General features: G+C 44.8%; 1 protein-coding gene across 1 annotated transcript; it reads right to left on the bottom strand.

Annotated features, from left to right (window-relative positions):
- Positions 1-1465: 1465 nt before the first annotated feature.
- On the bottom strand, positions 1466-15720 carry LOC307225164 (aldo-keto reductase family 1 member C3-like). Its single transcript, XM_079992996.1, has 9 exons — positions 15509-15720; positions 11486-11653; positions 9602-9718; positions 8369-8446; positions 8006-8128; positions 5890-5999; positions 4671-4836; positions 3363-3445; positions 1466-1940 (listed from the first exon to the last, which is right to left on the bottom strand). The coding sequence occupies exons 1-9, from the start codon at positions 15593-15595 to the stop codon at positions 1898-1900; spliced, it is 975 nt and encodes a 324-aa protein (XP_079849122.1). The 5' UTR covers positions 15596-15720; the 3' UTR covers positions 1466-1897.
- Positions 15721-15964: the final 244 nt, after the last annotated feature.

The following is a 15964-nucleotide window of genomic DNA, read 5'->3' as shown; positions in this document are numbered from 1 at the left end:
GAAGTGATGGTATTCCAGCTGAACTATTTAAAATTTTAAAAGATGATGCTGTTAAGGTGCTACACTCAATATGCCAGCAAGTTTGGAAAACTCAGCAGTTGCCAGAGGATTGGAGAAGATCAGTCTACATCCCAATCCCAAAGAAGGGCAGTGCCAAAGAATGCTCCAACTACCGCACAATTGCACTCATTTCACATGCTAGCAAGGTTATGCTTAAAATTCTACAAGGAAGGCTCAAGCAGTATGTGGACCGAGAGCTCCCAGAAGTGCAAGCTGGATTTAGAAGAGGCAGAGGAACCAGAGACCAAATTGCAAACATGCGCTGGATTATGGAGAAAGCTAGAGAGTTCCAGAAAGACATCTACTTCTGCTTCATTGACTATGCAAAAGCCTTTGACTGTGTCGACCACAGCAAACTATGGCAAGTTCTTAAAGAAATGGGAGTGCCTGATCACCTCATCTGTCTCCTGAGAAATCTCTATGTGGGACAAGAAGCTACAGTTAGAACTGGATATGGAACAACTGATTGGTTCAAAATTGGGAAAGGAGTACGGCAAGGCTGTATATTGTCTCCCTGCTTATTTAACTTATATGCAGAATTCATCATGCGAAAGGCTGGGCTGGATGAATCCCAAGCCGGAATTAAGATTGCCGGAAGAAATATCAACAACCTCAGATATGCAGATGACACAACCTTGATGGCAGAAAGTGAGGAGGAATTAAAGAACCTTTTAATGAGGGTGAAAGAGGAGAGTGCAAAATATGGTCTGAAACTCAGTATCAAAAAAACGAATATCATGGCCACTGGTCCCATCACCTCCTGGCAAATAGAAGGGGAAGAAATGGAGGCAGTGAGAGATTTTACTTTCTTGGGCTCCATGATCACTGCAGATGGTGACAGCAGCCACGAAATTAAAAGACGCCTGCTTCTTGGGAGAAAAGCAATGACAAACCTAGACAGCATCTTAAAAAGTAGAGACATCACCTTGCCAAAAAAGGTCCGTATAGTAAAAGCTATGGTTTTCCCAGTAGTGATATATGGAAGTGAAAGCTGGAATATAAAGAAGGCTGATTGCCGAAGAATTGATGCTTTTGAATTATGGTGCTGGAGGAGACTCTTGAGAGTCCCATGGACTGCAAGAAGATCAAACCTCTCCATTCTTAAGGAAATCAGCCCTGAGTGCTCACTGGAAGGACAGATCGTGAAGCTGAGGCTCCAATACTTTGGCCACCTCATGAGAAGAGGAGACTCCCTGGAGAAGACCCTGATGTTGGGAAAGATGGAGGGCACAAGGAGAAGGGGATGACAGAGGATGAGATGGTTGGATAGTGTTCTCGAAGCTACCAGCATGAGTTTGACCAAACTGCGGGATGCAGTGGAAGACAGGAGTGCCTGGCGTGCTCTGGTCCATGGGGTCACAAAGAGTTGGACACTACTAAACAACAACAAGGGGTGGAGAAGGAGTTAAATTTTGTTCACATTTTAATGTGAAACTACACAGCTCACACTTCTTGAACCAATATGCAAATCAAAATGCAGTTATCCTGAGAAAGTGGCAGTTCTCTGAATTTTGTGATGCAGTTGTTCAGGTACAGAACCATTACAAAAATGCATATAGTGAGGTAAAGCATGCATTAAAGAGCATATATTAGTAACACGATGCAAAAATGCTTTATTTTAGCCAAAAGTGCAAAGAAAAATAAGTACAGTAGGAGAAATCAATGATGAATTTTCAAGAGATTTTCTTTTCATCCCAAACTGATATGGAGATTTCAGGAACTGAAGAGTGGAAAATGAGATGCTGGGTGCAACTGATATTCACAGATTTGCCCAGTGTTTTCCAAGGAAAAGGACCCAGGTTCAGAAGGGCATAAATTAGATATGGGAGACGAGTCCTTATTCCACATCTGGTGAGTAATACTGTGGGTGATCAGCAAATCTGAAACAAAAGTAAAGAGAGTCAACACTCAGGGTGTGGAAGATGTACAAGCAACGAAAATTGATCTGTTGCTAGCCATTGCCTCATGAGACCATTTCACACAGTGCATTGTAAGCTCCCTGAGTTTGCCATCAAATGCCCACCCTGCTGAATATCTGGGAGGCTGAAAGTCAAAATGGTCCACCATTTGCAATATTGGGATGATCATATGTCCGTCTTCTCACTAGAGAAAATAACCCCTAGATGATGAACACAGCCCTGCTTGCTGATTAAAGTGGTACAAAAGGGTTGGGTCAAAGGTCTCTCCCCTCTTCCACAGCTTCTTTTTGAGACTTTCAGGTAGGGGCAGAAGGACAAATGCTGTTTTGGGAGTCCCTTACTGGCAGTAATGCATGAGGCAGCCATCTCCCCCCCCCCCAAAAAAAGAAAATTGCTCCTGGGAATGTCTGCACATCATTGTATGGCACTGGTCTCAAGGGTATTTGGTTTCAAAGCACAGAGCTGCTGTCGAGGGATGTCAGGGAACTGCCATCAGCTCAGAGGCGCGAGGTGGAAGGGCAGTTGTGGTATAAGGAACTTCTGAAAATCTTGTGAAGCAGTTCCTCCTCCGGCAAGGAGGAAAGCCCCACCTCCAGCAGAGAGGAGGTGCAGCGACCAGGGGATTCTAGGGAGAGCCTCAACACCGAGCCTGAGCAAGCCGGAGAGGAGGGAAGTCCCCCTTTGCCAGCGCCCATTTTGCGCAGGAGGCTTCGGCACAGGGAGGGGTGGAGAAGGTTGGGGGTCACGCGACTGTTATGCTGGGGGAGGTACAAGGACCGACCACTCCCAGATTCTGCTAGTGATTGAGCCCCAGGCATGAATTTACGACGCTCTTCACTGTAAATAGTTTGCACTAAGAATAAAAGCTGGAAAAGACAGGTCGGAGTCTTGCCTGTTTGCTCTCGAGCAACCACATCAGCTACAACTTGCTTTTTACAGTGGAAAAAGATCCTGAATTGCCAAGGGGTAAATTATGGGGAGTTTAGAAGTCCACCCCAAACATTACATTTTGTCAGAAACTGGACTTTTTCAAGACTGTCTAGGGCCAAAAACTACTGGGAGAGCTCTGTCGGTAAAGGATGGAACTCTTAATCTCAGGGCCCTGGGTTTGAGCCCCGTGCTGGGCAAAAGATTCCTGCATTGCAACGGGCTGGACTAGATGACCCCCGTGGTCCCTCCCAACTCTACAATTCTATGACATGGACACTTGTCCATACGATTTGGTACAAAGTATCCACAGTAATTGCTTCTATAATTTCACCTAATTCTCTATGAAGAGAAGAGATGGATGCTAGATCTCTTCTTCCTTTTGCTCTCGCAGTATGAATTCTTGCGTGCACCACTTTTATGTATTCGTATGCATACTATTTAAATATGACTTACGCTTCCGCTTTTATATAGCTCATGCTTTTGTGAAGGCCATCAATGGATTTCATATCCTCCTCAGACAGCTGGAAAGTAAATGCCTGTCAGGAGGAGAAAAAAATAATGCTGAGGTGCTTTTTAATCATATCTTCTTTTTGCACCTCAGAGCTGTGCACCTTTTTCCAGCCACATAGAAACTAAAGCGAACTTTGCTACCACCTTCCAAAGTTGAATTCCTTCATTTAACAGCTTCAGTCCAGATGTCCTCCCACTGAGGGAATTTTATATGCATAGTAATGTAGGCTTGCAATAGAACAGGAGTGGGGAAACTGTGGCCCCCCAGATGTGGATGGACTCCAACTCCCCATCAGTCTCAGCCATCATGACCAATTAATGGTCAGGGATGAGGGAGGTCATACTCCAGCGAATGTAGTTTAGTACTTCTTCAGTACTCACAGCTATACCTTCTTGATAGTGGTACCCACCCTGTGGAATGTCCTCCCATCAGATGTGAAGGAAATAAACAACTATCTGACTTTTAGAAGACATCTGAAGGCAGCCCTGTTTAGGGAAGTTTTTAATGTTTGATGTTTTATTGTGCTTTTAACATTCTGTTGGGAGCTGCCCAGTGTAGCTGGGGAAACCCAGCCAGATGGACAGCGTATAAATAATTATTAATTATTATTATTATTATTATTATTATTATTATTATTATTATTATTATTATTATGCAGTGTATAGCTAAACTACCGAACTTGCTCCCATGGGAGGCAGTGACAGCCAGCAACTTGAATAGCTTTAAACAATAAACAAATTCATGGTGGATTAGATGTGTATCTTCGCTCCCGTACCCCAGCACCAGTTATGTGACTCGTGATATCACAATGTCCAAATGATGGGCTTTTTCTTTATTGTTTTTTAATGGATTAATATACCGTATTTTTCGCCCCATAGGACGCACCACCCCATAGGACGCACCTAGTTTTTTTTTGGGGGGGGGGAAATAAAGAAAAAAAATATATTTCCCCCCCAGGCACAGGGCTGGCGCGGGGGAAGCCCTCAGAACAGCCTGCTATCCGCAAGCCCAGGGACCCACGCTGGTCTCCCCAGGCTTGCGGAAAGCTGCGCGAAGCCGGGCGCGCTCTTCAGCATGCCCCAGGCTTCGGAATGCAGGCAGCTCTCCGGGAAGCGCACCAACTCCTCTCACTCTCCAGGCTTCAGCGAAAGCCTGTACTCACCCCATAGGACGCACACACATTTCCCCTTCATTTTTGGAGGGGGAAAAAGTGCGTCCTATAGGGCGAAAAATACGGTATACTGCTTTACCTGGATGTCTTCCTCAATTTGTTCTCTGGTGTCGGCCTTCACTAGGACCACCAGGCCGCGCTGCAGTTGGTAGCGAATAGCCACGAGAGCTGGGCTTTTGTTGTACTTCTTGGCGATCGTGACCAACAAAGCGTCTTCAAGCAGGGGAGGAGCATCTGGATTTAACCTGTTGGAGAGCAATAAGGAGAGAAGTTGTGTTTCTGGTGTCAAGATGCACAAATATACATGCACAAATATAGGATGGGGGACACTTGGCTTGACAGCAGTATATATGAAAAGGATCTAGGGGTCTTTGGAGACCACAAGCTTAACATGAGTCACAGTGTGATGCAGCAGGAAGAGAAGCTAACGCTATTCTAGGCTGCTTCAGCAGAAGTACAGTGATCCGATCGGGGGAATAGGGAAGCGGGTGGTGCTGTGGGTTAAACCACAGAGCCTAGGACTTGCCGATCAGAAGGTCAGCAGTTTGAATCCCCCCGACGGGGTGAGCTCCTGTTGCTCAGTCCCTGCTCCTGCCAACCTAGCAGTTCGAAAACACGTCAAAGTGCAAGTAGATAAATAGGTACCGCTCTGGTGGGAAGGTAAATGGCGTTTCCGTGCGCTGCTCTGGTTCTCCAAAAGCGGCTTAGTCATGCTGGCCACATGACCTGGAAGCTGTATGCTGGCTCCCTCGGCCAATAAAGCGAGTTGAGCGCCGCAAACCCAGAGTCGGCCATGACTGGACCTAATGGTCAGGGGTCCCTTTACCTTTTTTATTATGCATTGGTCAGACTTCACCTGGAATACTGTGTCAAGTTCTGTACCCCACAGTTTAATAAGGATATTGACAAGTTTTTAGTATAGTGCTCTTCTCCCAATAAATCACAATCTCATACTTTGCACGTGGATCATTCTGCAGCCAAAATGGTAGCATCCATGCACAAAAGAGAGGTCTTTTTTTTTTTGCTGAAGTACAATCAGTATTTGGGGGTGGGGGGTTGCAAGGTTTCTGAGAATGTCTAAAATGGGAGGGGAAGAGCTTTGTAGATCTCTCTGTGGAATGATTTCTCAAAATGTGGGGCCACTACATAAAAGGCCTTGGTGCTGGTATCCAAAATGAGGATCTTTATTAATTGTGGAACCCAGAATGCAGCCTACAGAGCTGATGTAGATGCTGGGGAATAGTGGGCCTAGGTGGTTGCCTGAGATGGTCCCCAAACATTTTGGCTTCATCTCTTACCATCTTGGGTCCCTTTGGGATCCCAGGACACAATATCCTTCCAGGAGGATATTGTTTGATTTGCAGAAGTCCAGCAGCTTGCTTTGGTTCCGATAAGGATGGCATTCAACCTGCAGATTCAAAATCCCACAACACAACCCAAAAGTGAGAATTCAGATTAAACAAAAACTACTGTGAAATAAAGGAAAGACAGAAAAGCAGATCAATGCTATTGTTTCTTGAAATATTCAGCTGTTACCTTTCTTAAAGTGTGTTGTGTTTTCTGATGAATCAGAATCTTTAGAGGACCATTCTGTGTTTTCTGATGCATCAGAATCTTTAGAGGACCATTCTTGCAATTGTGATTTCCATTGCCATGCTCCTCATCCGTGAAATGTGTGTTAGCTGAAGATGGGGGACAGGGCTTATTCCCCCTCAATCTCCTGTCACTCCAGCCCTGTTGAGTCATTATACCCAAAGAAGAAATATCCTGGGCACACTGTCCTGCCTGCAGTGTCTCTATTTCTGCCCACTCAGCCTCTGAATTTTCTATTTTGAGCAGAAAGGTCAGATGGGGGATTTACCTGGTTTTCCATCAAGCAGAGCAGATGATCTGGGATTCTGTTTTATCAGGGTCTCAATAAACTGAAATTTCCAATCAAATTGAGCAGTGGAGAAATCAGAAAATAAATTTAGGGGAAGAAGGGCACAAGACTTTTCAAAGAGGGCAGTTGTTGTTGTTGTTGTTGTTGTTGTTGTTGTTGTTGTTTTTATTAAAGATTTCTTAGTTTACAAAAATACGTGCATTGTCTCCTTTTTCAAGTTGCATTTTCTACAGATCAGTTTCATTTGTTGTGAGACATTAGTGTTACATACAGTGTGAGGTTGGGAAGAAAAGACAGGGAAAGAGGGGAGTGGGGAGTGGGATGGCATTGGGTGGAATTGTTCCTATTTAAGAGAGCAGTTTTATCTCATATGTAAGGAAGTATTGGTATAGTTTTCAGTAATCCTCTCTGTGTAAATGGATTTTGTATGTGAAAAGTGTCTTTTCTTCAAGTCATCACTGTGGCTCAGCAATGGAGGAAAGTATGGGGGGCATAAGAACTAATTGTCTGGGGTGCCCCCTCTACTGCCATATATGAATTGGATAGTGCATCAGGACTGGGCAGAGGGTACAAAGAAGCCATGATTGAAGTGGGGCTATCTGGACCACTATCTCTGTGGTACGGGGAGATCACGGCTGCTTAGCTACCAGACTGCATGCCTTGGATTAGCGTGCTCTGATCTCATTTGGTTACATAATATACACCAGTGCCAGGTGAATCAGAGCTGCTTGGGTGCAACAGCTTTGCCCAGATGCCTAACTCGAAGGCCCTTCACCCCCTACTTGAGAACTTCCAGAGTCCCCACAAGAGGCTGTGTGGGCCCTGACTTGCCCTGTGCTTGCAGTCATGGGATTGGTTTTATCACATGGTAGTGTATGTTTCAATTCCGCAGTGTGGGAAGTGACGGAGATGGGATGTTTCGTATTACATGTACTGTGTTCTGTGATGTAGGACTATTGTCCTTTGTTCTCTCTCTTTGCTGTTTGGTGCTGACGAGGGAGGAGTTGAGTCGGAATGTTCCGAGTTTATGATATGTTAATAAAGTAGTTTAGCCAAAATGCTGCGCTGCTGAGTCTGTCCCGCGAAATGCTAACACTCTGCTGTTCCTAAGCGTGCTGATGCCTCTTGGTATCAGTCTATGTGATGTTCGGGCTGGAGAAAGCTCTTGAAGCTCCTGAACGACTGACCAGGAGGGAGAGAACATCCCCGTCGGGCATGTGTCTCTATGAGAGTCCTACTCGCTTGTTGAATGATCCTGACACTGACTGCTTGCAGGCCTCCTACTACCTGAGATCCTTGTTTCAAACATTATGCACTTCTCCACCCTTCTTTTGTCTGAGAATTCAGAAGTCTTTATTACTGGTTCCAGGAATTTAGGGGAGTCTACCCCACAACTGTGACTTGGTCTGCAACCTTATAACCTTAAGCAAGTTTTTTCAGAGAATTGCTGTGTTCATCCAAACAAACGTCCTCTCACAAAAGAGCTTAAATAAAGAAACTTTCAACCCCTTAAAAAAGCAATCACACTTGACCTGGTTTATCACTGGCTTGTATTTCAATCCTGGCTTGTTCAGGATCATTTCCAGCTGCTTCCGGGTGAAGCTGGACACTCCGATGGACCTCACCAAGCCGGCATCTTTGCACGCCTCCATTGCCTGGCAAAGAAAACACAACATGTTTGTTGAGTGGTGTTTGTTTGTTGAGTAGCTGGGACCACACTCCCCCCCCCCCAGATTAAGATTGGAGGCTAACTCATATACTCCCAAGAGTGTGCAATAATTCACCAGGAGCCATTATGTGAGTCATTGTTCTGGACATGCCTCCTCTGGTGTAAGGCTACTGTGCTCTGTATCTGAATGATTCAAGGGATGGATTTGCTAATCCCAGGCACCTACCTCCCATGTCTTCTGAAGATCTACGTTGTCAAAAATCAATTTTTTGTCTTCTCCCATGGGAAATAAATCTGGTCCAGGCTAGAAAAGGAGGGGGAGGGAATGAGTGCATTTCAGGTTCACAAGCAAGGTCACAAGCACCTCATTTCACATTATTGTATATTCAAGAGGTATAAAGTTTACTTTATCCAGGAAAAAAATACTTATGGTGAAATATTAGGTAACGGTAAAGGTTAAGGACCCCTAGACAGTTACCGTATTTTTCGCTCTATAAGACGCACCAGACCATAAGACGCACCTAGTTTTTGGAGGAGGAAAACAAGAAAAAAAATATTCTGAATCTCAGAAGCCAGAACAGCAAGATTGATTGCTGCGCAGTGAAAGCAGCAATCCCTCTTGCTGTTGTGGCTTCTGTGATAGCTGCACAGCCTGCATTCGCTCCATAAGACGCACACACATTTCCCCTTACTTTTTAGGAGGGAAAAAGTGCGTCTTATAGAGCAAAAAATACGGTAAGTCCAGTCAAAGGTGACTATGGGGTTATGGCGCTCATCTTGCTTCAAGACCATTTATCTACTTGCACTGGTGTGATTTCTAACTGCTAGGTTGGCAGAAGCTGGGGCAGAGCAATGGGAGCTTCTGATTGGCAAGCCCAAGAAATACATCTTCACCAGCACCCCCCAGTTGCAATATTAACTCAGTATTGTCTCTTTTAATCCGGAGGTTGGGAATCAGTGGATCTCCAGGCTTTGCTGGCCTCCAAGTCCCATCAGCTGCAGCCAGCAAGGACAATGATCAGGGATGATTGGAGTTGCAATTGAGCAACATCTGGAAGGCCACAGGTTCTCCAAATATGCTTTAATTTTTTCTGTGCCCCATAGAACAAACTGTCTTCTCTCTCTGCACAGGTCTGTCTCCCCATCTCTCCAAGCCTTTTTTCTTCCCTCGCTCAGTCACCAAGTCCTGCTCTGCACATGATTTCTTTCATATGATGCCCATGTAGTTAATGTCATCGGTATATGCAGCTGTTTTATTTAACTGGCATGGCTTCTCCCCCCAAATCTGAAAGCGATCATTCCTTGATTAAGATATGTTCTAGCAGAGAACTGTCAGCATGTCTAGGAAATGACAATTCCGAATGCTCCTTCAGGGAATCAAATATTTTTAGTAGGCTTTCCCCCCTCCTCCCCCCAATTCATATATCGTACTCAATACTTGCATTATGACATTATTTACCTTCATAGAACATGGAATGTGCATTAAGAACAGATCCATGTAGTCAAACTGGAGTTTCTTCAGGGATTCTTCTAAGCATTTCCGAACCAGCTCAGGGCGGTGGAAGGTACTCCAAAGCTGTCAAAAATATAAAGATATTTATATTTTCACACAGCCGTAGAGTTTTTGGGTCTCGGGACACTTTAGCTGTGGTAGATGACTATTCTGGTGTGCACAGTGTTAAGGACACACTCAAATATTGTTCTGAAGAGTATTTTGAATTGCTGTGGTGAGGTAAAGTAATTTTAAAGTCATCATTGCTAATAAATAGTATTTTTACCATTTATTTATGAAATTTATATATTGCCCTTCATCAAAAGATCTTGGAGCAGTTCACAAGATAAAAGCACAAATAAATCATCATCATCAATCTTTATTATGGTCCAGAGACCCAACAAATCATTACAAAGCAATACACAATTCATACAGCCTACCTCCTGAATCAAAGATTGCATCGTAAGTGGTAGCATCGACTTGAGCTCCGCATCAGTTGATGTGGTTTTTATTATTTTTATCAGTCTTTTATTAGCTTTTATCAGCCACAATATTTTATCTCTGTCATTTGGCAGCTATATATTTACAAAGCTTGAGTTAGGGGCTTGAGTTAAAAGTCTTAGAGAAAGTCTTGGAAAGTCTCAGAGACTTTAGTTAAGCTCCAGCTTAACTAAACCTACCAACTACTTATCAGCAGGAGTGGAGATTAAACGCCCTATCGTGGGAGGACACCGAGCTTCCTGATTTACAGCAGAAATTAGTAGTGGCTCTATCTCTGGGAAAATGTCTAAGAAAAAGAAGCGACTGGCCTCATCTCCACAAGTAAGCCCACAGCAAAAGAGCAAGCAGAGTAAAATGGACGATTTTGTAAGAGCACAGAACTCAGAACCTACTACATTAGATAGAACTCATTCCCAGATAGGTGGGGATGCTTTAATGGGTGGAGATCAGCCAGGGGAGAATGCTGAGATGAGCGCTCATGAACTATCCCATGAACTACTATCTGAGGGGGCACAAATAAATAGTCAAAACAGAAGCAACAACACAGGAATCCCTCCTTCCAATAACCAGTGGCGTAGGAAGCCGCTCGGAGAGATGTGTGGATCAGGCGTGCTGCAGGCCCAGCGGTGAGTGCTGCCCGACATTTTGTCACCCCCATCAGTGGTGACACCTGGGGTGGTCCGCACCCACTGCACCCCCCTTCCTCCGCCCCTGGCAAAAACATGTTCAAAAAGGCTATAGAATATTAGTGAGCCCAAGGCCTGGTTGAAGAGGAACATATTCGCCTGGCGCCTAGAGGTGTATAATGAGCCTTCCTGCAGAGAACACTTCCCAAATGGGGAGCCATGCAGAAAAGGCCCCGTTCTCGTTTTGCTGCCCTCCGAGCCTCACATGGAGGAGGCATACAAAGAAGAGCCTCAGAGGATGAACACAGAATCTGGGTAGGTTTATATAGGGAGAGGCATTTTGCTCTGATTTTGTTAAATAATGACTGTGAAATATGTAACTGCATCACGATGCAGGCACTATATTCGACCCTTTAAAATAAAAAATGCAGGCTCTATATTTTACTGTGGTACCTCGGGTTACAGACACCTCGGGTTACAAACACTTCAAGTTACAGACTCTGCTAACCCAGAAGTAGTACCTCGGGTTAAGAACTTTACCTCAGGATGAGAACAAAAATCGTGCACCAGTGGCGCGTTGGCAGCAGGAGGCCCCATGCGCAAATTGGTATCTCAGGTTAAGAATGGTTCCAGGTTAAGAACGGACCTCCGGAACGAATTAAGTATGTAACCAGAGGTACCACTGGTACCACTCTTTTTTAAAAAAAATGCCAAACTCACTCACTTTTCCAGTGTAGAAAATGTCTTCCCTTTTTATTGTTCCGTCTGCAATCTTCGCACGAATGGCCTGCCCAATGTGCTCCTCTGTCTGGTATACATATGCACTATCAATAAGACGGAAGCCGAATTCTATTGCTATCTTTGTAGCCTCCTCACACTTACTTTTTGGAACCTGCCGGTTGAAAAGGTGAAAAAGTTAGTCAAGGTCTCTGCTTCAGTGGGGAAATTAATATCAGAGGGTACCTGTAAGTAACACTGAGTATCGGTGGATATTTTCAAACTAGACCTGAGTCCCAGGGACTCAGCTAGGCTGGATCTAAACACATCAAAGGAAAAGAAAGAAAAAGCGTAAAGAAAAAGCAATTTATGTATACAGTATGTGTTGCATGAGGGACGCAGGTGGCGCTGTGGGTTAAAGCCTCAGCGCCTAGGGCTTGCCGATCGAAAGGTCGGCGGTTCGAATCCCTGCGGCGGGGTGCGCTCCCGCTGCTCGGTCCCAGCGCCTGCCAACCTAGCGGTTCGAAAGCACCTCCGGGTGCAAGTAGATAAATAGGGACCACTTACTAGTGGGAAGGTAAACGGCGTTTCCGTGTGCGGCTCTGGCTCGCCAGAGCAGCGATGTCACGCTGGCCACGTGACCCGGAAGTGTCTCCGGACAGCGCTGGCCCCTGGCCTCTTAAGTGAGATGGGCGCACAACCCCAGAGTCTGTCAAGACTGGCCCGTACGGGCAGGGGTACCTTTACCTTTACCTTTATGTGTTGCATGTGCGATATAACATTGTGCCACCAGATGGCGAAATGGAGTCCTGTTTTTCTCTACCTGTTTTCCCTGTTTAAATTTACAGCACTTTATACTGAAACGCTTCTTTGATGTGTCTAGATCCATCCCTGCTGATGCCTGGGTCCTCTCGTGGGATCTCTTTCATGAGGCAAGGTGGCACTGACCAGCAATGACAACAGGGCTCCAATCAAAGTTGCAAGGTGGTGAGTTGCCATTTTAACTTCCCACAATCCCTCCGCCAGTACAAACCAAGGAACTATGGGAAATTAAAACGGGTGTTCCCAGATAGATGCCAGGTGGGAAACAGGATGAAATCTTATCTTGTGTTCGTGATATGTGTTAGAATTCCTGCTCCATGATTGCAGTCCTAAGATTGATGTCTTTTGACTCCACAGAGTGGGAAGTGACGGAGACAGGATGTTTGTGTTACTGTGTTCCGTGAAGTGGGACTCTTGTCCTTTGTCCTTTTTCTTTTTTCTGTCTGATGCTAGAGAGAGAGGGAGCCATGTTGCAGTGCTCCGTGTGTGTTTATATGTAAATAAAGTGGATTAGCCAAAATGTTGAGTTGCTGAGGTCTGTTACTCAATTTGCACAAACTCTGCGGATCCCTAAGTGTACCAGTGTCGGTTGGCATCGGTCGCTGTGTTGTTCAGGCAGAAGAAAGCTTTTGAAGCTCCCGAACGATCGACCAGGAGGGAGGGAACATGCCAGTCGGGCATGTGTCTCTGCCAGGGTCCTACTCGAGTGTAGGCTGAGCTCCTGACAGTATGCACATGTTTGGGAAATAGCAATTTCTGAGTGCTTGACCCAAACATGCCAGATTTATTCATGGATTTATTAATGGTCAGGCAAAGAGAGACAATTTTTAGGACTTTCAGGATCACATCAATAAGCCAGTTATTGCAACCCCCTATAACACATGTATCTCTATGGAGAGTACTAATTAATTAGTGAACCTATTATGTATGCACAGTACCTTACCATTTCATAGCTGACAATGCAATAAAATGTACTCCATGTTTTGGTTTGACTTTTATATTATATTGATGGTGTTACTGTTACAATGCACACACCCACACACACTACTGTGAAAAAATGAAATATTTAATGGTGTGTGAAAAAAATTGATGCGAGTTGGGTTTCGGCTCTATGCCTGAATTTCTTCTAACTCTGGATACAAGAAGGAGCCAATTGCTGGAATAGGTATGCAAGTCTCTTGGCAATGGCCCCTTAAGTATGGAAGGTTAAGGTAATAAATGAAGCAGCTCTGTGCCAGAGGGCAAATGGGTGGGTAGTTAGAAAGACAAAAACTAGGGTGTGTGTGAGAGAGAGATCCAGGAGTTGGAAGCAGAAAGCAGGCTGGGCAGCTGAGAGATGGAGCCAAGCCTGATTTCTGCTGGAATCCAAGGCTATGGCCGTGGGAGAAGCAAGTTAATGATGTGAACCCCTCCATCCTCCTTGTTGGCATCTGTCTGTCTCAAGACACAATGGAGTGTGCCTCCAGGGGAATGTAAAAATTGCTGTGTTAGCAGCACCAAAGTGACTTCCCTGGGGTGCAAGCCTGTGTAGTCAGTATGGAGGTCTTGGGCTGCCCAGATGAAAAGGCCTCTCTCTCATCCTGGCTGATGTGATCCAAAGGAACGCAGAGTAATACATTTGGCACCAGCTTGTCTGCAGGAGTTGCCAGAAGGAGGCATGCAATGTACCTTCCAACCGCCTTAGGAACTCCACCCCAGATTTGTATAGGGTTTACTCCTTTTCTTCTCCTGAAGATATCCCACAAGGCAGCAGAGGTTCAAGAGTAGAGTTTTCCTTCTCCTAGATAGGCTACCACCCTAGCTGGATGAGCCCCATCTGCCCCTCATTTCCCTCTACAGCCTATACAGAAACCAGTGGCGTAGCATGGGGGGTGCAGGGGGGGACCAGCCACACCGGGCACAACATTGGGGGGGGGCGCACTCCATGGGTTAGGGGGCACAAAATCCATGGGTTAGGGGGTGCAAATAACTTGCCTTGCCCTAGGTGCTGACAACCCACGCTACGCCACTGACAGAAACCGCCTTCTTGACCGTTGGATCCACTAGTAATCGTATCTGTTCAGTCTGCCAGAGCCTCTCTTCACATGCAGGATTGAAAATGAGCAATCATTTAACTTGATTGAGCCAGCATGGTGTAGTGGTTAAGAGCGGTGGATTTGTAATCTGGGGAACCGGGTTCGATTCCCCGCTCCTCCACGTGCAGCTGCTGGGTGACCTTGGGCCAGTCACACTTCTCTGAAGTCTCTCAGTCTCACTCACCTCACACAGTGTTTGTTGTGGGGGAGGAAGGGAAAGGAGATTGTTAGCCGCTTTGAGACTCCTGAAGGGGAGTGATAAAGCGGGATATCAAATCCAAACTCCTCCTCCTCCTCTTGCCAGTTATTTTGGTTCAAACAGTGGAATAAAGTTTGTAGAATGCTCTTTTTAAAAATTGGTTAAAATGTTTGTGAAATTGGAGAAATATCCAAGAAAGGATTGAGAAAGTCTCTTCGTCAGCAAGTATCTCTTTGTATAAAATAGATTCCTTCCTCGCTTTATATGTGAATGGAGCAGACATATGAATTGGAAAAATGGAAAAAGGAAAATTGCTTTGAAAAACTGGGTGGTAACTTTTATTTGGTAAATTCATGATATTCCTAGAAATTAATTTAATTACAAAACAAGAATCGACACCGATCCCTTCATTTGCATTGCTGGTGATATGGACCAAATTAAGATGGTTTGGATAAAGAATTGATTCTATATTTATTGTTAGTGTCCATAATAGTTAGCTAATGGCTGGTAATTTTGGATAATATTGTTACTCCCAACAAAACTATGGTGATAGTGGGCACTTATAGTTCTATAGAAATATTTTTGAAAATATCACTAGAAGTTTTGCATTGGGGACTTTGAACCCTGCAGCAATTCACACTGGAAACTGTTTCTCAGCTACAAACCATCCAAGTCTTGCACAAAACATTATTTGCTCCTGAATCTGCTGGCTGAGGACCCTTGTTGAATGAGAAGCAGCGCTTTATGTGCTGCAAGGCATCTGTTGCATTCTTGGGTGCTGTGACCCAAGAAGTTCTCATGCACAATTGGCTTCTCAGATCAGGTGAGGTACCTCGTACTGTGCTTTGCAATGTATGAAGCACCCAGCAGCTGGCAGGCATTTTGCTCTTCAAAAACAAGTTACAACAATCTGAGAGTTAAATGTGTTACTCACAGTGTCCGAGGTATATGTTCCAAACCCCAATACGGGGATTTTGTTCCCATCATTCATTGTAATGCCACAGTCTTTGCTAAGTGCCATTTTCTGCTTCTGTGCTTGTCCAGTTCTTGGCTCCAGACTGAAACTGATTGACACTCTTGTGGCGAAAGGGAAAACTCGAGTGAGAAAAATGAAGTTTGTGTTTCCAATAAAATGCCTTCTGTTGGCAAGATAGGAGGGGAGTGCTTAAATACTCTGAAGAAATGAGAGAGAAAACCAGTGAACCTAAGGCCAACTTTTAATCAGTAATTTTCAGTAGAATGTCCTTTGATGCCCCACAATTTTCATTGTTGACTTAGCAGCATTGCATTCTCAGGATAAATAACCTATGTCCAACTTTTAATCAGTAATTTTCAGCAGAAGGTCCCTTGCTACACCAGCAGTTTTCATTGTTGAGTTAGCAGCATTGCT

Source organism: Podarcis cretensis, assembly GCF_951804945.1.
Source record: "Podarcis cretensis genome assembly, chromosome: 10".
Lineage (NCBI taxonomy): Eukaryota > Metazoa > Chordata > Lepidosauria > Squamata > Lacertidae > Podarcis > Podarcis cretensis.
Note: the sequence above shows the minus strand (reverse complement) of the source record. Positions and strands in the feature narration are given on the sequence as shown.